The 27,492-nt window shown below is 35.4% G+C and overlaps 1 protein-coding gene across 2 annotated transcripts; it reads right to left on the reverse strand.

The window, feature by feature from the left end:
• Positions 1-25,679, reverse strand: LOC113232963 (1-acyl-sn-glycerol-3-phosphate acyltransferase beta-like). Of its 2 annotated transcripts, none has more exons than XM_026467884.1 (5): positions 25,489-25,679; positions 7,202-7,335; positions 2,397-2,578; positions 902-1,070; positions 1-307 (listed from the first exon to the last, which is right to left on the reverse strand). In XM_026467884.1, exons 1-5 carry the CDS (start codon positions 25,677-25,679, stop codon positions 120-122), a joined length of 864 nt encoding a protein of 287 aa, XP_026323669.1. In that variant the 3' UTR covers positions 1-119. The 2 variants fall into 2 exon arrangements, with proteins under 2 accessions (XP_026323669.1, XP_026323670.1); XM_026467885.1 differs by lacking the exon at positions 25,489-25,679 and adding an exon at positions 10,459-10,837.
• Between the last annotated feature and the right edge of the window lie 1,813 nt (positions 25,680-27,492).

Consider the following 27,492-nt stretch of genomic DNA (forward strand, 5'->3'; position numbering starts at 1 on the left):
TGATCTATTTAATAAAATTTATTAAAATACTTGTGAGTAATAAATAGATTATCTTATCAAATAAAACAAAATGTGTAACAGATACTTTATGTCCTATTACAAGTACCTAAAGTAGGTACCTACGAATCGGTTTGCGGTAACGGTACGGCGAGGGGGTAGTCGCGCGGTAAAGCTTCAATAACTTCTTTCGATAGCTTTTTGTATTCCGTCTGCATTACTTCGAAGATGCGATTCATCAGATTTGGAATGTCTTCCTCTGTAAGACCGTCTGTTGGCACAGGGTCTAGGAACTTAATAATAACATGCCCTGAAAATAAATGTACGTACAGAAATCGTTTTATATAAACATTTAGAACGGTATTTAACCGTTACTATCTCGCATTAAAAAATTGGTCACAGATAAATTACCGCGGTTTTGGGAGATTTTAAAAGCTTCAACACATTTACATTAGAAAATAGTTAAGTAGATTTAGGATTGGAACCCACTTTAGCAGCGTCAGCCCGCTTCACCACTACGTCCATATTAAACTTCTGTTTATATGCGTATTGTATAAAACTCCTGAAAAATGGATTTTAGTAACTGTGACCAAGTGTATACTTAGCAAAAAACTACAGAACTGTTAAGAACCGCGTTACCGTGTTACCACCGCGGTAAGTCTTTAGCATCGATGCAAAAGCCATGCAGTTGCTAATCGTCTACTTTTACACACGCCAGCGATTTTAAGCATCGATGCAAACGCGATGCAACCGCGCGACTGCATCGGTACACGTTTCACGGACACGCGTTTGCATCGCTGCTAAAGGTCGCCGTGTAACCACTCGTATGGTTAACATTGTTGTATTTTGTTTCTTTATTAATATAATAATTGTGTAAATGACGTGGATACATTTAAAGCCATACCTTTATTAAATAAGTACTTCTTAGAATTAATGAAGTAATAGGGAGAAAATACTACTGGGATAATGGGCACTTGAACGTTCACAGCGATTTTGAAAGCTCCCCTCTTAAACGGCATCAGTTTTGTACAGTCCTTGTTCCTCGTACCCTCAGGGAATATCCATAATTTAGTCTGCAACAAAATAGCTCTCAATCTTAACTACTTTTAAAGACTTTGCTATGTGAAAGAACGCATAGTCTTTTTCTCACACTGTTTTTATGTGTTATAAGACCTCCTGCTTGAAACTCAAATAAAACATGAAGTTTGTTTACTGTTTAATTCGTCATGCATTAGGGCACGTTCCCATTATGTCGTGACGACTGAGACTCGTGCAGTTTAAAGTGTCGTGGATTGTATATTTAAATGAAGTTGTTCACATATAGTACAACACGATTGACTGTCATTCACGACTTTTGACGTTACGACGACAGACTGCCGAGACAATGAGAAGGCTAGAACGCTAGTCGTCAGACCATAACTAAAACGTCACTATAAAAATATGAACACAGATAATCGCAGTTACTACTATTGTCGTCACGCTTTATTTATCGTTGTCTCATATCTGCAAAAGACAAGGCGGCTGCCGTAAACCGATAAATTATCGTCACGATGTAGTGGGAATAGCTAGACACGACAGTCGTTCAACGAAAAAATAAACGTCCACGGTGTGTAGTCACGACAGATATTCGTGATATGGGAACAGGCTAGACGCGACAATTGCCCAAAGATAAATAAAATGTTACGGCACAATGGGAACGCACCCTTACTTCCACACAACATCTACAAGGATAAATGCAAATGTGTGCTTTTACATTTTTCTACGGTAAATATTAAATTAAAGTTTTAACAGAAAATACACTGTTACATAATAAAACCTTTGGTAAATAGTGACCAATTAACTTCTGTACTTAATGTAATATGTGATCGGAAATGTACGTAATCCAGTATTCCATACAATACCTCGGTATTCTATACAATATCTTAAACAATCAGTGTGAAATATACCCTATTACGAACTTGAACTATTCTGTACAATATCGAATGTGCATATCGATATCGATTATTTTGTCTTTCATTGAATACTTTCCCAAATCTACGGTTAGCATTCTACACAATACCTTTTTTCTTTTTAATGAGGGGAAACGCTTTATGCATGCCTTCAACCCCGGGGAGACTCGAGGGTTACGTGGGACTGATCGTCCGATGGAGGGCATACCAACTAAAAACCCCCGGAGCACCCTCGTGACCGAGTGTTGTGGGCGCCGTGGGATCCCGCAGATTCACCACTACGACGCCCCAACAATAACTAGACTTTGTACGCAATGTCTTTTCAATGTGTATAATAGTTAAAAATATAAGCTGTTTTATACATTGCGTGAAGAATCCCGATATTGTATAGAATGACGAGGTATCATTGTTTTATACCTTTTTCTGTTAGTTCTGTTAACATATACATACCTTATTCTTAACCAAAACATCGGACATCACCTGAATTTGCTTATAAGCACTCTTCGGATTGTTTCTGTCGATAAAAACTGTTCCAGATAAGTAGGCAGATAATCCAAAAGGCCATACGTAGAATAACTGCTTCTTCGCTATCACAGATAATTTTTGTGCTACTTCCCATATATCAAACATTCCTGAAATCAAATTGATCAGAATTAGTATCAAACACTGGTTTACATTTCTATTGATCATCCATAGTAGCAGCAGAGCTCCTTGTGAAGGAGTTCGTCCAGAGAAGTACCGCTACCTAACCTATTTCTACCGCCTAACAGTAATGTGAGAATTACTGCGTTCTGGTGTGGAACAGTAAAACTACAGATATATGGGACTTATCAACTTATGTCTCAGGGTGACAGGCGCAGTGGCAGTGTTCCTAAGATTTTTGCGAATTAAAGCTCATAGTGGCGGTGCAACTGTTATGGATAGGCGTGTCGCTTACCATCAGGCACACGACTTGTTCATCCCGTCACTTAGCATTAAAATTATAAAAAAAATCATCATGATCATCAACCTAGTTTATCCGTCCCACTGATTGGGAGGATTTAGGCCATAGTCCGCCGCGCTGGCGCGAGTTGAGACCTTAACACGTTTTCCTGTGGTTGTGAACCATCTTCGACGTGCAAGTGTTATCACGATGTTTTCCTTCAACGAAAAGCTCATGTTAAATTTCACATATAAATTCTGAAAACTTAGAGGTGCGAGTCCCGATTCGACTCCACGGCCTCTGCTTGAGACCAAACCTGATTACCACGGCTTTTTATAATTACTAAATTGACAACTAACTGTAATATTTACAATATTTCAATCAATATTTTCTGTAATTTTCCTTGCAAACTCTCCGAAATATTATAACTACTTAACTAAAATAAAATAACTTCAATTGCCGACCTCAATTGTTTCTATTTTATTACACACACATAGATCAAACAAAAGCGAGAATATAAAATAGTAAAGTTTATAATATTCTTTTATAAATAAATATGAAATAGACATGAAGTAGCAACATACCATCTTTTCACATCATCGACTTTAGAGCCTAATTTACCATCAACATAATACAGCCTTACTCAACCTTTATTGAAAAAAAAATTAAATTAAACAAAATGGATTTTTGAACGAATTTTTGTGTCATCACTGATTCCGACTTGACGTCATTGATTAGATCACTATATTATGTAAAAAAATTTTTTGAAGGAAAGTTTACGAAATTTACAAGAACACAAAAACAACCTCGAACCACTCGGCAATCCTGTAGGTGCTGGTAGGAAATTAAAACAAATTAAATTAAAAATAACAGTACTACTTATATTTTTTCAAATAGAAAGACTATTACTTTTATTTGACATATTACTGGTCATTCTTTTGAAAAAAAAAATACTGCATTATTTTGCAGTTTTTTGTTAATATGAAATTTTGCAGGAAAGCAGTGTATTTCTCTTATAATAATAAATTACCAGACTGTAAAATGACTAAATTGTAAGCAAATCAAAATAAAATTAGATAATTGTTAGCTACTCAATCCTGATACAGTGTTGATGATTTTTTCTTGCCCTTATAAAAATCAATTTAATTTATATATTATAAATACCTAGGTATGTAATATTTTAACTTTCATTGTTTTCGTTAAAATCTAATACTTATTGCCAATGAGCATAAATTGCGTACCATGAGTATAGTAAATAATAAAAACCCCTTATGCCTAGTTGAATTTTCTGACTATTATGATTTAGTCTTAGGATCGTATTCTAGAACTCTACTCAATGCTCAAGACAGTATTGCAATTTAAACTCAAGCACTGGAAATACGACCCTAATGGCAGGTACTTGAATATGATTTCGAGTGCTTTACACCATACTCAAATCCTGACGTGAGCATTGAGTAGAGTTCTAGAATATGACCCTCAAAGCATAATGTAATACCAAAGGATTTAACGCATATTAGTAAATAAACAATGTGTCTTCAACATTTCAGTATGCCTAATGTATTGTCGGGCACAGTGAGACTACACTTGTTTTGTTATTGTCAACTGGTATATAACCTGCATTTCCGCAAGTTAAGAGTTAAAGTTCTTTAAATATGTTCATAAATGAACATACGTCAACACGTACTACAAAAATATACGGGGACAATTACATAGGACGCACTATAAGTTTCCGGAAATGGCCACTTACATACATAATATTTAAAAAGTAATTACAACATTTGAAAATGGAACTCTTTGTCTGTAAAATACAGTTTGTTTCATCTGACTGTCGCTTGTTTTTACATTGTAGCGTCATTTTAGAAATTGGTTGTCTACATCACCATGGATTTAACTCGTGAAAATTTTCATAGTATAATTTTGTACGACAAGTGTTAGTTAACAGCTCAGCGGAGTTTCAAAGCAGCAATCGAGTGTATGGGTCTTTAGAGATGAGCCGACCAACCAAAATGCCGTGCGTGCAAGGTGCTTCTAAGCGGATGATTGCTTCTTTTTTAATAAAAGTGTACACGTGGCTACTGTTACTTTGGAGAATCGTTGTACCGTGAATAGTGATTGTTACACGACCATTTGTTTGCCGGAAGTTGTTAACAAACTCCGTAAAAATAACCGTAAACGCGATACCATCTTGCACCACGATAATGCCAGTTCTCACATGGCCAGACAGACAAATGAATTTTTAAGGTGAACAATGTTGATCTTATGAGCTATCCCGTGTACAGTCCCTAACTGGCACCTTGTGACTTTTATTTATTTCCAACAATTAAGAACCAATTACGCGGTCAACGATTTTCACCACCTGGGGGCCTACTATGAGCTTATAAGCCAGCCAGTCAAGTTCCTTGCAATTCACTTGACGTGGTAAAACTGAATTGCTTAAATTCGTATCTTGACCTACACAAAGTTGAACGGGAATGGCATGACAGGATGATGAGTTTTACTTTTTAAACGTTAATTATTGTCTCTGGCTGGCTAGCTGACATCTAACAAGAGCGAGATGGATGTACTATCATGGGAGCGTTCAAGCACTATTAACCGATTGTGTTGAAAATGAGAATAATTAAATGTTTTTATTAATTTTATTATTGATTATACTTACTACGTTGTTTTGTAATATCGGCAACTTTTCAATCATACTTTACAATTTGTCGTACGACAAAATTACACGTCCTGCCTAGTCATTATCATTGAAATTAATGAGGTGAGTTTGTAATTTGATAACATAATTGGATAGTATCTTGTATTCGTACATTTTCATTGATTGCGACTATAGTCAAATTTGGCACTGTTTAAAAGTTATTTTACGATTTTCGGTTAATAAAATTATTAAAATGATTAAAATTCCATTTAAAAATTGCAATTACATTCATGCCAATAATTTCAACAACACTTTAAAGATTGGAAACTCGAACTAAAATTTTCAAAAAACACTCAATAGTTAATAGTATTTATTTAAAATATAAATGAAACTGAAAATATAATAAAACTTAAACGAAATTCTTAAAAATGTAACAAAATCTAAAAAAAATTAGTCACGGAGTAACTTTTTTGAATTGCTTATTTTTACAGATGAGGCCGCCACTTGCATGGCAAAAGCACGTCATGATACGATTTTGCTGTGAAAGAAAAGTCAAACGGATATCGAATGGGGAACGTAAACTGCTTGGATAGTTAATTGTTTTTGTGAAGTCATAGTACGAATTTAACAGGTAATCGAACTTACAGGCTTAAATAGGATTGCTCGAAGAGATCTCATAGTAGGCCCCCTGAAGCTGTCAAGGAGTATGAAAAATATGTTTCAGAGATTGTCACGGAGGAGTGGCATAAATGTTTTCGAAATTGGTTCATTCATATGAAAACGCTAACGGAGACTATTTTGAGAAACTATAATTTAATTTCTGACCATTTTTAGGTTTTTTTTTTATCCATTCCGGAAACTTATAGTGCGCCTCACATACATGAAGGAATACAATTATTTCAAGTTCAGCTATACAAATCATAATAATCAGACTGTGCCTAAATTCTACATGAATCGTACTAATATAATATACATAAAAGGGAAACTATTCGTTGGTTATAAATTTGACTTGTTATTCTACTAATAAGTACCTACACTTAAAAATCATCAATTACAATTAATTTTTATTATCAAAACTGTTATTATAGCTTAAACATAAAAGTTCTGGGTATATCGTATCACTGACTTTTGTAGATCTACTAATGACTAATATTCTTGTAACAACGCACTATTTTCACGTACGCATCGATTAATCAACGCAGAGACTTCATTCCGGCTTGTACATACGTCACGTAACACGCACGCGCGAGACAGACTATTATTTGTCAATAAATTTAAATTAACAAACGCTAAATGTTAATCCAAACTTATCATAATACATTGTTGGAAACCACATCCAAATTGTTTCAACCATTGTGGAGATTTGACACACAGACTAAAATTCTAAAATATATATATACTAAAATATTAAACGTAGGTACCCACAGGTCAGCTTCTTTAAGATATTATTATATGTCCTAAAACTCGATAATTAGCTTAATTTTGTTTCTACAATTTAATAAGTGCCGGTGTATTATTGCTTAAGACGTTAAAGGTATCGACTCAGTTACTGAGCCACTCACTGCAATACAAAATTATTTATTATATGATATACAGAAAAAGTACCCGGTCTGATTTCACCTTTAATGTCCGTGTCGTCCGTTTAGAAATAACGTTACAAAGTACCTCAGAATTTAAGTATAGTTGGTAGGTACTCACCGAATATATCGAGTGACGACTGGTGGTTGGACACAATTACAGCTCCACGGTCCTCAGCTAGGATATGTCCATTTCTCAGCTCCCATCGCAAGCCAAACAATTTTGTCATGTGCTTCGTTACTTTTGCGATCACTCTGAAAATGAACATTGTAACAAAAATTTTCCCTGCTTATTTCAAGCGTCATTCATAACATAATACTGTAACAATCATACAATAATAATAATATATTTTAGGCCCTGGAAGAGGCGACACACGGTGTAAAATAAATACGTATTATAATATTAATAATAAGCGGTCCTGGTCGGTACGGCACGTATTATTCGTGGGTTTTATACGGTAATCCCTGGCCCACTGTGCCATTGCCGGGGAATACTTTTTTTCCATCCTCTAAGGGGAATACTGTCTGTCACATAAAAAAAAAATACATTAATCTTTATGGCTATGGGAAAATAGAGTCCAAAATATATATCAAAAACAATAATAATAATCTTTTATTCATCGGATAACAAAGGCTCACAGGCTCATATTTCGTATTTACAAAAACTATGCGTAATCATTCTTGTAAGCTAATTTTTATTTATTTAAATGTATACCTTGAGGATTAACATACATAGAATATAATAAAACACTATTTCTAACTAATCTACACGAATTGCACTTGTCGGCAACGTGTAGCGCAATCTAGTGTAACCACCGGCCGCGTAACCGACGATACGACACCCTTCGACTAAAATTTTTCCTTCATGAAGGTCGACAGATGTTCGGTTGGTACTCTCACCACAAAAGCATTGAAATTCACGTTGTGACGAGACTCCAATGTGTGTATTTGGTTTTATGTCTGATGTTCTCCACTATCTCCTCAGACTTCGTGGAGTAATGCAGCCGCGACAGGTACAGCAGCGTCGTCGGTGTTGCCGGACGCAGCAGGAAGTTCGATCCTGTCCCAGCTGTGCCACACTGGTTACGGCTTGTGGGCTTCCTCTTTTTCTTCTCCACTTTTGTGAAGCCGACCAAGTCGCACCGATGTACCGACTAATGTTAATATTAAAAAAATAATAATCCACGAAGTCTATACACAGTCTATTTACGTCCCACTTCAAATGGCGCTAGAGTGGCCAATATATTCGCAGTCCATTCTGTGTCAATATATTTTATTATATTGACATTACAGGCACACGAGACTTGTCAACTTCTCTCGGGATGACGGGCGCAGTGGCAGTGCCATTGCCCCTCAGATCTTTGCGATCCTCGCGTGTCCTACAGACTTACGAGAGTCCGTAATGCTTATACTACCGCCATCGCCAGCGTCTCCTGGACCCACGGTTGCCCACAGCGCGAAGGCGGTAATTGAAACATTATTTTTGTTAATTTTAGATGTTTTGTATTTGTGTATTTTTTACCGTCCGTGATACATACAATCTTAACATACAATATTTTTCATCACATTTGCGAGGAAATATAATGTTTATTTCTTGTACGAGTAAATAACGTCTATAACACAATAATTAAGGATATTGCAAATTGGGGTTTTTATGTTTTATTTTAACAACATATCGCCAGCTAACTATTCTTCCATAGATAATACAACTCGAACTAAAATGTAGTAAAAAGCAAAGACACATACCGCCATGATGGATTGTAAAAAATTTATTGCTAAATTTTATTATAGAAAATAATTAAAAACAATTATAAGAAATTCTTATTAATAATTAATTAAGTAGTATGTGGCTGAATTGCAATTATATTTTTGTTTAGATAACGTTTTAAGCGAATGTTTTAATTTTGAACTTAAGTAACCGCCTTGCTTGAACTTGAACCTGACGCTATGTAAGGAAGTATGTCCTGCTACAAATTTTAAAAAAATCCTTACCGACCATGTCTGTAATGGGAAGAAAAAAGGCCCGAGGGTTTTATTTGGGTGTCATTATAGTCAACTTAGCCATGATCGACACGAATTTCATCGCGCTCAACCCGCACGGCCGCCGCGCGGTCTCCGAGCGGAGTCCGCGTTGCCGCCGCGCAGCGATCGCGTGCGTCTAACTGTCATGGCAAAATGAGCTTAAATGAGCGTCTCGGACACGCGGGTGAGACTGGCTTGAAATTGGTCTACGCGCTGCGGCCGGGGCGGCAGTCGCGCGGTTGTATTATTCAGAGGAATTTAAATGTTGTTGCCTAGTAAATAGAATTCAGATTCGCCATTAATGTACATGAAGGCGAAGTAATTGGGCGATCGCGCGAAGTCTTTCTCCTCGTGTAACTGGGCGCTCATACTATTTACGAACAAGTGAGTGTGTTTTCTTTCAGAATACTGATTAGTGACGGTCAGCAACGGGCAAGTGTATCGCTTACCACCAGGTGCACAAATTATAAGTATTGTCACAAAATGTTTTTTTTAGGTTACTACTATGATATTTACGTACTATGATATTTACTTATTTAAGATTTTCCAACATTTGATTACTTAGATTATTACAATCTTAATAATGCAAGCTCTGAACACCCTTAAAACTAAATGTATGCACTTGCAATTAGTAAAAGAAATGTAAAATTGACAACATTATCTCACATCAAGTACAAAAGAAAATCAACAACAGCAACAATTAAAAATTTGAATAAACATATTAAGTTCTTAGGTTTTTCGCGATTGTTACACATCGGAAATGAAACTATTTTTCCGGATTTGAATCGCGTATATTTGTTTTTTCAAACAAACCGACGTTTCGGGCCCTTTACAGGTCCCATGGTCACGGTTGACTGAGGTGGTACAGTCTTCAACCAGTTATGTCTAATATTAATGCAAACCACCCTATTTTTTCACTATAATTACAATAGTTATTAATTAAATACCTTATTTTTAATTTTACAAAGAAAACATTTCAATTTACGCTACATTAAGTTTCACAAATTATTTTATTGAATGAATTTTTATTAAGTTTAATTTATTATTAATTATTAATAGAAATTAGAATAAACTAAAACATATTAATTAGTACTGCAGTCTTATCTCTGTTTGGGATTTTTCATTAGAGGAAATACTGGATCCCAAACTGGTGGTACGGAGAAACCATCTTCCCTGTTGAAATTAGGATGTTTTTTAATTTCAATGGCCTCTCGCAGCATCCGGAAAAGTAGTTTCATTTTCTATAAATATATTAAGTTTATAATAAGTTTGTAGGTGTTTATTCGTTTCTTGTACCTATACAATCCTTGATACTACATAAGCTACCTTCTGGAAGTAATAAATAGATATAGTTACCTACACTAAGTGCCATTTATTATGTCAATAGCGATCATTCACTCCATCCGACCACTGTATACGTTGTTTTGTGAAAACGATACTCTCCAATGTTCCCAGCAACAAATCAAACAAATCAATAGCAATATTAATAATTACGTAATAATGTGGCAGACAACCACACCAATTACCTGGTCTAGGAAATTCCTAATTATGGAATTCCCTGTATTATGAGTACGAGAACAACGGAATTCACTCTTGGGCATAACCCAGAACACTTAGACCTGAACCAACTTAGAAAAGTTCATTTCCTAAATTCGTCCTACTGGACCTAAGGAATGGAACCCGGGACCTCATCATCCAGCGTCCAGTAGCAGTAGAGCTCCTTGTGAAAGAGTTCATCCAGGGAAGTAGGTACTGCCACCTTACCTATTTCTGCCGCCAAGCAGTAATGTAAGCATTACTGTGTTCTGGTTTTGAAGAGTAAGGGTGCTGCTGGTGAACTTACAGGCACATGAGACTTGTCAATTTATATCTCAGGGTGACGGGCGCAGTGGCAATGCCCCTACTGTTATGGACAGATGTGTAGTATAGACTAGGCAATATGATTAGAAATAAGTGCTGGCTGAATGAATGTAGGTTTGTGTTTAGAATTATACTTTTTTAAATAGGATTGTCAAAAAAAAAATTTGCTTGTTCTAGAACAAGCTTCGATCTGAAAACACGCAGTAAATCTTTATTCATTAATATCATCCTCGTTTGTCTTTAAAAAGTGCCTCTCGCTACGCAATCACACGACTACGTCCCGTTACAGTAGCTTACCATCAGGCACACGACTTGTCCGTCTCGTCACTTGCTATTATAAAAAAAAGTCCACAATGCGAACGATTAGGCCACCGACATCGTCAAAAAAATTAAACGAAACCACGCAAAAATTTAAACCTAAATTCTTATTTCCGAAACTTCACCACCGTAAGCGTTCACCGACATAGTATGTTTGATTAATGTAAAACAAAATGGCTGATAGGTGAGCTTCTAGCGTGAAAAGTAGGTAAAGGAAACAGGGATAAGATTAAAGTCTTTTTTAGTGAACCGTAGTTTTTATATGGATTTTAAATGAAAACATTTTATATTTTGAAAATTATAAAGTTAAAGCAACTGAATTCGTTTTTATGCACTGAGTTTTATAAATTACTTTTAATGTGAAGTGGTAAATTACTGTAAAGTAATTCATGTTGTTTTTTTTTATTACATTTAAAAATACAAGCATTCAAATGTAAGATAACTATAATACCTATACGACTTAAGTGTCATTTAAAGTAATATTGTAGAAAAAAAAATGTGTGTTACACCACTATTAGCGAAGATAGCCTCAAGTTATAATTATAATAAAAATGAGATAGTAACAACATATAAATTCAGAGCGAATTAAATCTCAATTTCACCTTTTATTAAGTCATGGGCCTTCACAGTGTTACCACAGTATCACAAAATATTCCTTACAGTAGCGCAACGCCTTTAAAGTTCGTGCGATATCGCCACTCGTGAAGGTACTTACGCAGATGTGCAAAGGTGATCAGATCACACAATGAAAAAAAAAAGTAATTATTAGTATAACGTAATTATTTATTAACAATACATATCAAATAGTTAAAAAAAATTATTAATAATCTAGTTATTTATATTAAAATACTATAATAATATACTAATACTAAATAATTACTACTCAAACAATACAAATATTAACTTTAACTACAAACCACAAAAAAAATGCATCTGTTTTATCTGCATTCAATGAGTGTACTGTATATTGTTTACTACATCCATGCTTAGGTTTCTTTTGTGCTGGTGATTACTGAATGGCGATCGCACGCAGTTGTGACTTTATACTCTCCTTGCTTTTGTGGCTTTATTTTTGTTTTTAATATTAATGCATCCAATCATGATTATAAAATTTGGTAGGTACTGAAGTTGGTTGTTTTTTTGTTGTTTATAAAAACTAAAATTATACTGGATTTTGTAAGAAATGTATGAATGTACCAAAATGAAATGTTAACCACCTCTCTCTGTGTTCTACCATTGATATTTTATAAGCTTACTGTATTATACTTAGTTATTGTAATAGACTAAGTTGCTGTTATTTTTAAGCAACACACTTCACAAACGTAAGACCTAGCTACCCACAGTACAGGGGACCCTAGTTTGGGAGCTAGGCATATCTCTGTACCTATTTTTGTGTGCTTTGCAATAAAGAGTAAAGTTTAAAGTTATAAAAATTTAGTAGTGTTGCACTGACAAATATTTACGTGACACTTTATTTGACGTTTTCGTTTTCTGGATATTTAACTATATGTATAGTGTATTCGCCTTCGGGTGAAAAATGTAGAGTACATATAATAATGTATTGAAGCAGATGGTAAAACGGGAATAGCATTGCTTTTTAATATACATCCATCTTTCGAAGTGTGAGTCACATACATACATGTTTTTAATGAAATATTAAATCCCTGTTGTACTTCGTTGTACAACCATGTACAGAACAGTTATGCACTATTACAACGATTTTCGTAGAACTCACTCAACGTATTCAAAAATAATTTAATATCAACCCTTATCCTGAAACAAAAAGTAACGAGAATAGACACTCTCCGCCTCTCCCTAGATTTAGATACCGCACCACGCACATTGATGGTCACATTGACTGAACGTCAACAAGGCTATCCCCGCTATTCCCGCTAAGACGGATTTACCGCTTTGAAATTCACTTACTTGCCGCTGAAAAAAATAAATAATGCAATGGATTAACAGTGCGCTGTCTTTACAAAAACCTGGAGTTGGTCATACGTATGAGTTCCTTGCTTTGGATGACGAAGGTGGTCTAGTTTATCTCACTTAAGATACTATCCAAATATACAGAGTAGCAGAGTTGGAAATCCGAGAAATAATAAACAAATCAAAAAAAATTCACACGAGGCCGTCATTAAGTAAACCTCTTCTGATTAATAAGATTTTACCATATTTTGTCAGCAATAACATTTTCATTTGTCTTGCCATTCATCAATTTGATCAATTACCAACAGAAAACCATCTAGTAAAATTAATTTAGGCGCTCGCGGGTTCATATATTGACGTGCGTTTTCATTATTTATGTTAATCTATAAGATCTTCTATTACAAAAAGATGTTGTATAATAAGCTCATTTTACTGGAAGGACAATAATTTTAATATTTGAAGTCAATTAAAAATTAAAGTCTTATTTTTTTTAAGTAATCAACATTTTTTTAAAACATGTAAAATAAAGGACTTGACTATCTTATTCTAGTATTTTTCTTCTATATTAATATTATGACTACTTGTAATCAACAAATACTTGAAGAAAAATTATTCTATTTAGAATTGATTAATTGAATGGAATACGCGTGTTTACGTGTATTCCGTTCAATCAATCGCTTTAGAGTGACCGGAAGGAGGTTTCCATCACTAAATAGTTCTTATGACGTCATAGTGGGTACAAAAAATGTGGCACGCTTGGTTTTCAAACAAATTGCTGTACTTGCAGCGTCTATCTAGATATATGCCTGTGGTTACAACACATTTTCTTTCATTACTGCATTCAACATTCAGTGACTGCTACCAATAGACCGGCTCTTGAAAAAATAACAGACTATCCCGCCTTCATTACAGGACAGCCAGAAAATTTCATCCTCATAAATGACTTTGCTACCTCCCTCCCTTCGAGAACTCTTGACTTAAAAAAAGTACTTAGACTTACCATACTATTGAAATTAATATATATTGAAAAGGCACATTCTACGACAAACACAAGTTAACTCAAGATCTGGCAATTTGCCTGTTAATATAATTTCGTAGTGAAGACTTAGCTTTACCTTTAATTTAAAAATGTAAATCTAAGTTCTGTAGGGCTAGCGCAATAAGGCGGGACTTGCGCAAGAGCGATATAAAGCGCGAGATCTCTATGTGAAACTAGCAGTATCTCGCTTTCACACAGTAGCGCCCCATCGTGCTAACCCTACTGGCAGTATGACTTAAACGCTATAGCCTAACCCGAAGGGCGAAAAATTGTACTAGTATCACTTATATGCTATAATTGTTACGAAACGTTATTGTTCCTTTGTAATATAGATAAATATGAGATTCCATTTAAAGTGATTGGGATGATAGAATGAATGTGCCCCGCCGGACGATATAAGCAAATACAATTTGTGAAATATAATCTCCGGCTGAAATACAATGTACTGGGACTTATGAAATATAACACATTTCGTGAAATTCTGAAAAAGTACCGTTTTCTTACAAAAATGTGCGTTATATATAAAGATTATTAGGATATAAAGATTATTGCCAATTCGTGTTAACGCTTAAACCATTGTCTATGGCTCGGGCTTAAAGTGTCACAGACCACTATATTATCAACTTGTTTGCAATAACCTACTTCCGCCTGAAAAAAACCATGTAGGTAGTTTAAGTACCTGGGGCCTTACCATGGACTCTTGTTACGATTCAGTTTAGGACCCAAAATGAATCGTTGTGAGACGGCGGCGCTACATGAAGTGTATATCACCATCACGCTTTTTTCTCGTTACGAACCTATACTGAACTGTAATAAGAGTTCATGGTAAGGCCCCTGGTCATTAATCAACTTACGTCATTATTATTGACACACAAATTGATAATTGATAAGTAAGTCGATAATTCTGTAATAAAAATTTAATTCAAGGATATGGTTTTTGAATTATTATATAGCATTTTGCTGAAATAAAAATAGATTAACTATGTGCCGTTATCAGCTTATACCATGTTTGATTTAGGGTGCAAAAAACATTTGCTATCTATTCTCCCATTTCCGCACGAATGAACCACTGACCTACAAATATTGGATAAGAAGAATTTCGATCGTAAATTGAATAATCGATAATTAGATCATTCGATGAAAATTCGAGAAAGCTCCCACGTTAAACTTTGCGTATCCCTACCCATCAAGCCTTCTAGGCTTAACCAAAAAAACACACACATACATCACACAAATATCGAATGCACGAATGCCTTTAGCCTGTCTTAAACTACCTAATGCAAGCAAGTAAAAAATATAAAACGCTAGATTGCTTTCTAAGGATGGCACTAGTTATAAAACTATAAGTAACTATACTTCGTAATTAGTATTTTCGTAATATTTAGAGGAACGCTTAAAAAGGTTGAATTGTGAGAACAACATTCCTATGAACCACTCGCCACGTGTACCAGAACCACAGGAACTGTCCAGAACGTCTAATCGAAATGAAAAGACGACTGAAGACATTGTTTTTTTAAATTGAATGTTCTGGTATGTGTGTAGTGGCTCTTGTGAACAACGTTATCTAAATAATAATTACGTCCATGAGTGTAGATTATCTACGCTCATCATTACTTTAGGTACCTACACATAAAACTTTTTGCTTAAGCAGGTGTGCCTAGTACATATTTAATATTTACAGCAATTTTCATATGGTACTACCTCTTTATGTGTTAATGAATTGTATTTTTATAAATTATTGATTTACTTTTTAACCGACTTCAAAAAAAGGAGGAGGTTGTAGCTTGTAGCTAACTTATGCTGAACTATCTTTTATATGTACTTATTATTTAATAACTAAATCCACCTCTAACTGACAGCACGCGTTATTTCGTACCTTCTCTAGGAAATCGAATTTACGTGTCTACAAGAGGTGATAAATAAAAAAGCGAAACACGTTGTGTGATAGCTCTTTAGTGCCAACTTTCATTAGGGCGTATAATTATTAGTTTGGTTACTATCATAATTACCAAGGAAGCAAATAAATTGCATTTTTTAAGTTTATGTAGCTTAACTTAAACTTGTGATTTTGTATGTAATGGCTTCTTTCAATAAATAATCCACGGTCTGAAATCGAAATGTTACAATAATAATATTAATATTATGAGGTCTATTGAAAAAGTTGACTGTTTGTTTTTTTTACGACTGGAGTCATAAAAAAATTCAAGCCCTAACTTCACACTGGTATTCCCTTTCAAAATAATTCCCCTGAAGTCCAAAGCTTTTCCATCCTTATATGCTACAGTCCCATGCACTTCTAGAAGGATTCTACCAATATCTTCCGTAACAGCGCAATCAAGGCTTATTTGATGTCGTCCAAGTCTTCGAATCGGGTCCCTTTGATGACTTCCTCGAGCCTGGGGAAACGGAAAATAACGCACGGGGGCAGGTCGGGTGAGTAAGGAGGCTGCTTCGAGACTTTTATGTTCTTCTCAGCCAATAACTGTCGGATGCTCAAGACATTATGAGCAAGGGCGTTCGTCATGGTTGAGCGGCCATAAGTTGTCTTGCCACAATTTTCGTCTGTTCTCACGCACTAAACCAGGCAAATCCTAGGATTACTTTGAAGTTTGGGTGTGAAATATTTTTTGTGATCACATTTCAGGCACACCTACTATCGAAACAATAACAATAGTGATATTTTGTTAGATTAGTTATTGTGTCAAATATTATAACAATATATCGCCGTGATTTCTGCGGTTTGCTTTCTGGGTTAATATAATTGTCATGTCATTGTAACCTTATTTACAATTTAAAGACTTTCATATTATTTATATTCATTTTAGATTATCATAACGCATAGGAAACCCTCGTAACATTTGCTACAATAGAAAGGTCTTTAAAAAATATATGTATATCACGTGTGCGCGGGTCGGTACGCGGTGGCAGCGACGACAAGTCGGTCGGCAGTCTTTTATTATGGGTGGGTTTTATTCTACAATTTACGACAGATAATAAAAGTCAAAAACATGTTTTTATTCTTTCTCTGTGTGTTTGTTCAGACTTTATTCAAAAACCACTGGACGAATTATTTTTATAGTTATGGAGTAATGTCCCAAAAGAAGATTGAGTAACATAAATTTTACGCAAATAATTAGGCGCCAAATAAGTAGGTAAGTATGTTAGTCGGTAACTTATTACACTACCCGATTTCAAGGACCCTGCGTCAAGGGCCCTTAGATAGGGCGCCGCTCACGAGTCTCCGTTTGAAAATAGAGTAAAATGACAGTTCATTGCTCGAAAGTGTTGCACGATTACAAACAGCTAGTGATTGCGGTCGATAAATATTCCAACGACTATAGACTGAATGTTGGTCACGTTTAGGCAACAAATAGCCGAACTTATTTTAATTGCTTGGCACAAGTTCATTTTAATTATGATTTTTTGTAAGTTCATACATACATACCCAGCATTTAGAACTATGTGTATTCAGATTACAAAACAATAAGCAGATGGAGCATACGCAACAAACGATGTGAAGCCGCTTTTCATTTATAATGTGCGTGACATGCGCATTTGTGTTTGCGTGTAAGATTACCAGATGCAGCGAAAAACTCCCGCAATTTTTTTTGTTGCTTTCTATAATACTGATGTTATAAACTGGAAATGTTGTTGCAATATGGTACTAGGATAGGTAAATGGTATTAGGATATCAAATAAATTATATGCAATATAAGTTAATATTTAATTGTGTAACACAATAACTTTGGCAATATTCCTATATAATATAAACAGTTCCGAAGTTTACCGCTAGATGGCATTGGCGTAGAAAACGCAATTTCTGAATCGCGGTGTTAAAATTTTCCCTAAAGTTATGACCTGTCACCAGTGTTTTGTATGAAATTGATTGATTCAACCATTGAATTTCTACGGTTATCCTCACTATTAAGCGCAAGCATCTCGAACTCGCGCCCGTCTTTCGGGACAGGTTACGAGAATACCTTTGAGTGAGTGTCTTTTTGTAATATTCGCACCCACCGAGACTTGTCGCGGACCCTGCGCCGCGCTTGCATCCAACGGGACGAATCTCTTTTATTGGATTTATTGGATATTACCCTTGTATTGTAAGCCCATTGTAAGCTGTTGTACAATAAACCAAGTCTTCTTCACCAAATTTCGTCGTTTGATTCCTGGACGAAGTAAGGGGGCACCAGCTAGCCGAGCGAATCACTACCAGCCTGTATACCCCCTCTTACTACAGTAGCGACCAACAAAACACGAATAAAAGGACAATCCTTTGTGGCAACTAGAGCAGGAAGGGTGACGACGACGGTGAAGAAAGAAAGGACCATCACTAAATAAAGAATCTTTCAGTGAACTACTTAGTACAATCAACAAGAAAGGATCAATTACAAACTACAGCCACACGTTCGATGGTATGAAGAAGAGAGAAACCGTTGAAGGATTCATAAGCTCAGTCAACGTGTACAAAGAAGTAATGTTTGGTGGCAAGCTGTGAAAACCCAAGTCCATACATGGCAGGACTTCGAAACACGATTACGAAATTTACTTGCACCGAGAAAAGCCTTATCCTTTATATGAAGAAATTTTCTTAGAGAAGCAATTCGAAGATATGGCTACTGAAAATTTCATAATGAAAAAACGCGCACCTTCGCGCAGTTGCCAAAGCACACGGAGACACGTACACAACTAAAGTGTTAAAATTATTGTAATTATAACTTTAGCCATATCTAGTCAATCTTCTGGAATAATAGTGATATAATATGCACATAGGAGATCTTTAGGAAACATTAAGTAACGTCCTGCACTCCTCCGTATTTCGGAAAGGGATGTGAAAATGCTTGAATGTGAGTAATAGGACCACATTCTGCCCTCATCCATATTTCGGAAAGGGGCGTGAATAAGCCAAATTAATATTTAGGTATTAAAACCACATTCTGCCCTCGTCCATTCTTAGGAACAACTTTTACAATGCTTAAAGACATAAGACGGCATTCTTAAACACTCGTAAATAACTAATCACTCGTGACGTGCAAACAATGCGACGACGCTGTGCTTAGTACATACTAACGCGAGTTTGTATTCGCTTTTGAATTTGTTTGCTTTGGTGGCTTCTTTTTCATGTTTGGCGCGCTCCATCTGCCTATTGTTTTGTAATCTAAGTATGTGTATTAAGAATACAAAGAGGACACCTATTTTAACATTTTTCCTTTTAATTCAATATATTACATATAATGAAATCCTCCTGTCCTTATTAAAATGTGTATGAATAAAAATTTATTTCGATTCTAAACAGCCGACTGTCAAAATAAAAATAAAGAAGGCAAGAACGCAATTAGTAATCATTAGAACGTCTTAACCTCAGATTACAAAACATAGGCAGATGGAGCGCGCCGAACACGAAAGTGAAGCCATCAAAGCAAATACAAATTCAAAAACGAATACAAACTCGTGTCAGTACCAGTGTTGCCAAGTCTACTGTTTTTCTAGTAGATCTACTGTTTTTGGACGACATCTACTGTTCTACTGTCTTTTAGCGAAAATCTACTGTTTTTTTACGAATTTTCAGATTCACTTTTCGCAACTATTCTTGTCGGCTTTTTAGATTTTGGGAATCGTCTTTTTCATTTACGACGTCTTACTCTATGTTTTTAGAATAAAAGTGTAGAGTACATTAAATAAAAAATGTTGTAAACTGTTCTTATTGGATAAAATAGGTACTTTATGCACTCCACTAATGATGTTTTTTTGATCTTGATGAGTGATCTCAACTGTGACTCTCTAAACATATTGAACATTTGTCGGAGTTTTTGCAAAACTTTACAATGTGGTCACATCACAGAACATCGTCGATTCATTTTTTGGTATTATATACGGCATATTTGTCAATCACAGGTCTAGAAAATGCGGGGAAGTAACATCTATGATATTATTATCCAAATACAATTTTTATTGTCAAATACCAACATAGTAAGATAACATCAAAAACATTTGGTGACAATGTTTGAAGAAAATCGATCAAAAGTGTTTCGAACACCGCAAGTTCAGCATCTACTGTTTTTTTTCGCAATCTACTGTTTTTTCTGTGCAATATCTTCCAATTTTTCAAATTTGACCTGGTAACACTGGTCAGTACTAAGCACAGCGTCGCATTGTTTGCACGTCACGAGTGATTCGCTATTTTATGTTTAAAAATGCCATTTTGTCTCATAGTAAAAATTGTTCCCAAAAAAAAAAAAAAAATTAAGGTGGAATATCTTTTGACAGGGAACTATTGATTATTTAACTGTTTTGTAAGTTATTTACCCAATATTTTTTGAGTTTCAGTCGGAACACAAAACCTCGACATAAATTCGTACGTGTTGCCAATTTATATCAAATAGGTTTCCTTAAAATTAGGTAAATGTGCATGGGTGATAGGAGTATCGACTAATTTATACTTTTATATAGAAATCAAATAATGCATGCATACAGGCTGATCCATTTACAGCAGTCCAAAATTGTTTATTAGGTAACTCAGATTTACCTAAATTATTCTCAAACCAATGTCTAATAGCCATTATGTATACAAAAGAAAATGCAGCCCTGTAGATACAGAGAACTTTTATTGTTGTGTGCACATGTATAAACAGAATGATTAAAAAAAAAGTCTCAATAAAATAAAAAATATTGTATTATGTATTACATAACTTCATAGGATCTAAAGAGTTCCATTGGGAACCAAACAATTTTTGTCTAATTAGAAGATAATTGTCAATGCTATGGAATTGATTACAAAGTTAATTTAATAAAAAAAATAAAAGAATAGTATTTGATGGTGCGATTGCACTACATATCAAAATCAGAAACGATTGCTCGATGTATAGACGCGAAACAGTAGTATTATAAAAACATGCACAAAATAAGGGTTATTAAGATATTATGTAACTGTGATTGTAATAAATATTTTGAATTATCAAAGTTTTTCAATTTTAAAATATTTAAATAAGAGAATATTTTTCCTTCATGTGATGTAAATCAAATGATAACAATTAAATATTAACTTATAATGCATATAATTTGTTTGATATCCCAATACCACCTAAGTACCATATTGCAAAATACCATTTCAATGTCTGTAACATTAGTATTATAGAAAGCAACAGAAAAAAATGCACGAGTTGTTCGCCGCATCTGGCAATCTTACACTCACACAAATGCGCATGTTCCTACAGCGCCCCTCCTAGTTGTCACGTACATAATAAATGAAAAGCGGCTAAACAACGTTGGTTGCGTATGCTCCATCTGCCTATGTTTTGTAATCTGAGGTCGTAACATTCACAATTCTGGCATTTTTGACAAAATTTTACCTTCTTTCACAATTCATCAATAAAACTTTCGACAACGAACATGACTATTTTAAAGTTTTATAAAAACGGGCAACCCTACAAATGTAATTTTACTCCGTCTTCAAAAAGACGGGCTTAGAGTCGTATTCTAGAACTCTACTCAATGCTCAAGTCAGGATTTGAGCTGACTTGAGTATGATTTCAAGCACTGGAAATACGACCCTTATTGCAAGGATTTGAGTATGATTTCTAGTGCTTTGAATCATACTTAAGTCCTGACTTGATACTAATACGACCCTATAATAAGCGTTTAAGTAAGGACTATATCACTTAAAGTCATTGAACACATTTTTATAGTTTTCTCTATTATATTATTTCCGGGTGTCTGAATCCGAACCAAAGGTAAAAAAGTATTTCTGTAGATTTAGTTTTTGGGCGATTACAGACCCGCAAGGCAGCCAGGCCAAAAACCACCGAATGCGAAAGTTCATCCGTATCGGAAAACCTTTATGTCCGGCCGCCATTTTGCGGTGAGCGAGCAAGTGACTTATTTATTTTTGTAACAGGTTACCGGTAATAAACTACAAAGCATTGCCAAGGAATTCAAGTTATTTTTGGTTACGATGTTGTTTTTACCATATTATGTTAAAAGGTTTCATGTACCAAAGAAGACATTTCGACTAAGATTTTATTTCTTTTTTGCTAATCTAATTATCAGTTACCTGCTTAGCATATGAACAATTAGCTCATTTAGCAAAAAAGAGAAAGCAATATAAATGCTAAAAAAATAGAACTTTCTTGTTTGTACACCTCCTCGCACTTCAGTTGATGGTCAACATGACGCGTAATACTGTGAGTTGAATTTATTGTTTGAATGAATGACACATGAATTTCGCAATAATGTTTCAGGTAGCTTTTGTGGGTGTTAAGAAATTAAAAAGATTTTACTAGATCTTAGAAACTCACCTAAGTGAAAATTGACTAAGCCCTTGACGCTAGATAATAATGTATGTATTCTTAATTTTTCAAAACAGTTTTGAAGTTTCTGGCTCATTTTTTACAACACGAATATAAATAATACATTATCATTGTGCTCTTGTGATTATATAACCTCATGGTGGACCAATAATTACAATATACTCTAAGGGATAAAATAAATACAAAAAACATTTTTACAGAGATTTTCTCACTATTCGTAATTGCGGGAGCCGCCAAATGGCAACGAAAATGTAATGTTACTTTCAGAAAAAGAAATCGGCAAAGTGGCTAAGTGCGACAGGAGAATCTAATTTGATCGGACTAGAAATGCAATTGTACTCTTGTTCTGCTGGTTATTGTAAATATTACACTATTATTATTTACTTAATAAAGTTTTAGGCTTAACTGTCAAAAATTCAAAAATTAGAAAACGAGAAGAAAAAAATTGAAAAAGAAATAAAGGAACTATCAATTAAACCACTATCAGTCAAACCTTATGAAAATAACCATCAATTATTTGATTTTTAATTCGGGACTTTAATCATGTATTAAACATATACAGACAGCTATATAGACAGATCGAAGTGACGGATCCTTGACACACACAGTTTAAAGCTGACAAACACAGACAAGTATTTAAAAGCTCGGTCCCACCACCATCACCGTCACTTACAGTCTGTTGTAAGATCTTTGATGAACAGAGCGTATGACTTTTGTGACCCTGAATTCTTCTAGAATGAGATATACTACGTTCAGAAGGTCCTTAGGTGGACAGATAGAATAACAGACGGCAACCACGGCGGAAAGCTAAAGGGAAACGTCGTGATATTTTAAAGCAACCAGCGTTCATCCCTTACGTGAAAGGAATAACGGACAGAATCGGTACAGTTCTAAAAAAGTATTCTATAAAAACAGTGTTTACGCCGTTATCTAAGGTCACGGGGCATGTGAGATCGCCTAAGGATGTAATGCCCTTTCAATCTCCAGGCGTTTACAAGATTGATTGCAGTTGTGGGAGTTCCTATATTGGACAGACAAAACGCAACATAGCGGAAAGAGTCAAAGAACACGTCACAGCTGCTAGGAACCATCAGCTCATTACGTCTGCAATAGCCGAGCATTTGCTGGAATCAGACCAAACCACTGTATTGAGCTTCATAATCCCAAGATCCTTTCCATAGAACGTCATCACTATAGTAGTATCGTACGTGAAGCTATTGAAATTAAAAAACACCATAATTTCAACCGCGAAGACGGTTTTAAGCTTTCGTCATCATGAAATCCAGTTATCAGCAAATGCGACATCAAGTATCGCCCGACAAGTCGCCGGATGTCGTGAATGTTATGTATCGGTCTAGTGACAACCCTAGTACACAAATAAATAGTGAAGGCCAAGAACAGGTAGTTAGAAAAACTCGCACGGCTAGAAAATGCTGACACCTGCCTCTTCAGTCCATTAGAGACCATAGACGTTGCAATAAGTCCGAAACGTCAAGAGACTTAAAATATGTTTTATGCATACATGATTAAGTTCCGAATTTAAAAAAATGTGTGAAAATCGTGAAAATTTAAATCAAACTAACCGTCATTGCGATAAGCAAAAGAAATTTGTACTATATGGATTGCAGGAGGCATTCGACTGTGAACTGGCAATCGGTACTATCCCAATTTTGACAACTTTACAGGATGAAGACAAAAATGTTTGCCTCATTTATAGTATAGCATCTGATTTATTAAATAAAAATACGTACGTTTTTCTGAGTGTTCGATCTTTGTATTAATAATACGTAGTTTTTAAATATTTTTATGTTTTTTTTTAATAATAATAATAATAATAACGTACACACTCAACATAGCTCCGCACTAGGGAAACCCTGTGTCGCGGGTGTCTTGGACACACACGTAGACGACCACAAATTATACCCAAACACACGAGAGAAATAAATGTAGGCCATACAAATATTTCTCCCGGCCCAGGAATCGAACCTGGGACCTTGACGTGGCAGTCCGGCATGGTAACCGTTCGGCCACGGAGGCAGTTGAATATTACATATGCACAACGTATTTTTATTTAATACTGATGATGATGCTAAATGCCAGATGCTATTAAATTACGCAAACAATTTTTTTGTTCATCGTGTAAAGTTGTCAAAATTAAGCTAGTACCGATTGCCTGTTCACAGTCGAATGATGAAGATGAATCTAGAAAGACGCCGATCTTACGGGATATATTGAAGTTTTGAACGGATTGGAAAGAGGGGAAATCCCAGCCGGCGTAGAAGGGCGCATTTATTCAGCACGAATTTCATCGCACTCACCCCGCGCGGCCGCCGTGCGGTCGAAGAGCGTAGCCCGCATTACCACCGCACAGCGACCGCGTGCTTCTAACTGTCATGGCAAAATACGCTCGATTACTTTAGCTTTTACGTTTTAACTTAAATGAGCGTCCCGGACACGCGGGCGAGTCTGGCTTGAATTTGGTCTACGCGACGGCCCACGCGGCGACTGCGCGGTCGTCGAGTGAAGTCACAGTGGCCACACGGCAGCCAGACAGCGGCCACACGACAGTCGCGCAATTGTATTATTCAGAGGAGTTTAAATGTTGTTGCTTGGTAAATAGAATTCAGATTAGCCATTAATGTATACGAAGGCGTGGTAACTGGGCGATCACCGTGCGGCGGCCGCGCGAAAACTTTCGCCTCGTGTAACTGGGCGCTAATAGTTGAGCTTATGTCTAAGAGCATGACGTAGTATTTTTTACAAAAGTCGCATATCTCAGAAGTACTGGGTTATACACATCAGAATACCTTGATGAAAATCACCGAAATAGTAGAAAGAAAGCTTAAGAAATTTTAAGAAACGCAAGAGAGAACGGATAACATGCAATTATTTGTGTAATAATAGCAATGGAAAGGTATAACAATGTTAACTTACGTTGCATTTCTCACGTCTTTCGGTCTCAAAATGCACATAGGCAAAAATAAGAAAGTAGCCAATGAAGTCCCGAAATACAATATGAAATAAATAAAATTAAATTTTATCTTATTAGGTTTACTGGAGAATAACTGTTTGAGCAAGATTATACAAGCTAAAGTCACTGTAATTATCACTATGTTGTACCACATGTTCATATGAATTGTAAATCTGAATTAAACACGATCGATATATAACTTATATACTGACATGTGGAATTTAGGGCTGCACGATGTTTTGGATCGTAATGAAATCGATGTTGAGATCGATCTGAGATCGAATCTTGAATCGATCTCATAAAAATCGTTTCAAAATTTAAGGCCCATTTAGATGGAGAGAGTAGATTATCGAAAGAATATAAAAAACTTTCCTCGTCCAAACATTCGCGATTATCGATCGTCCACGTGAGCGATAATCGCCTCGCCTTTGAATATTGAACGTCTCTGTGTAAACAGAACTTGAAAGCAAAAATCGTATTTCGAGTTTTTGTGCCAGCCAGTCGCTAATATGAGTGCAGTGCGAGAGGATGTTTTGATTATCACTGCTTTTCTAAGACAAGAATTAATGAAATGAGAACGAAAATAAATTTTGAGTTAAGAAATGTTATAAAATTAAAAAAAAAGTATAAAATATATATATTTCTATACAGTGCTTACTAACTTCATATTGTCAGCAGTTCCAAATTTGAATGACTTTTGCGTCATTTTGGTATATCCATAGTCAATAACGCAGTAATCACTGAACTCGAATGGCAATTCTCGCACTGAAAACGGTTCGAGCCGATTTGTACGATTATCATATGAACTTGACAAAATGTCATACGAGATCGAGTTTAGACAAGTCGAAAACTCGTAAGCAAGAATCTTCTTACTACATATTTGTCTGTGTAAACAGTCAAGGAGGCGATTAAGTTGCTTGCGAATCTCGTATGACATAATCATAGGCGAGATTTTAGTTCTTGCCTGAATGTAAACATTATGATACGATAATCTTATGGCGATTATTGCTTGCGATAGTCGCGTACGATTTTTCGTCACGAAGCGTGCGATAAACTCTCTCCATCTAAATGGGCCTTAATATTTGTAATAAATAAAACACTTTTTCTATATCATATCATTTACTTTTCACAGGTTCCTTTTACATCCAAATTTTACAAAAACGGCATATAACTTAAAGTCCAAAATATTGTCCTCCTTTTTATTTTCCATTTTCGTACTTGACTAAATCAAAGAGTGGTGTGTCTTCATGTGATTTTAGCACATTCATGGTACTTACTGTCTTTTGTTTTTCCTACACACACTGGCATTTTTTGCATTTTTCTCCATTAACAGTTTTTATAAAATTGGACCGCACACAGGATTTAATTGGTGGAACTATCATTAAAATCACAATCACGCACAAGACTAGTCACGACGAAAAATAAATAAAATGCAGCTATGTATAAAAGCTGATGATGAATAAATGTTTAATTATTTGCTTAGTACCCTAAAACAGTGCGGATAAGCTAAACAGTGTCATTAGTTGTAATAGATGTTGCTTCATGGGTCTTATCAATTAATTGATTATATCTATGAAGCAAGATCTATTTATTATAACTATTTACTGACTGACTATAATGGTGGCACTTCACATGGCTATTTGTATTTGCATATTTGATATATTTGGCAAACAATTACAATGTATAGATAGTATGTATGACAAAGAAATGCCTTGTCTGCCTATTCTATTCTATTCTATTAACTGCTTCCGTGGCCGAACGGTTACCATGCCGGACTGCCACGCAGAGGTCCTAAGTTCGATTCCCGGGCCGGGAGAAATATTTGTATGGCCTACATTTATTTCTCTCGTGAGTTTGGGTGTAATTTGTGTTTGTCTATGTATGTGTCCATGGCACCCGCGACACAGGGTTTCCCTAGTGCGGGGCTATGATGAGTGTGTGCGTTATTATTATTATTATTATTATTA

The sequence above is a fragment of the Hyposmocoma kahamanoa genome, unplaced genomic scaffold, assembly GCF_003589595.1.
Source record: "Hyposmocoma kahamanoa isolate Upper Pololo Valley unplaced genomic scaffold, ASM358959v1 78, whole genome shotgun sequence".
NCBI lineage: Eukaryota > Metazoa > Arthropoda > Insecta > Lepidoptera > Cosmopterigidae > Hyposmocoma > Hyposmocoma kahamanoa.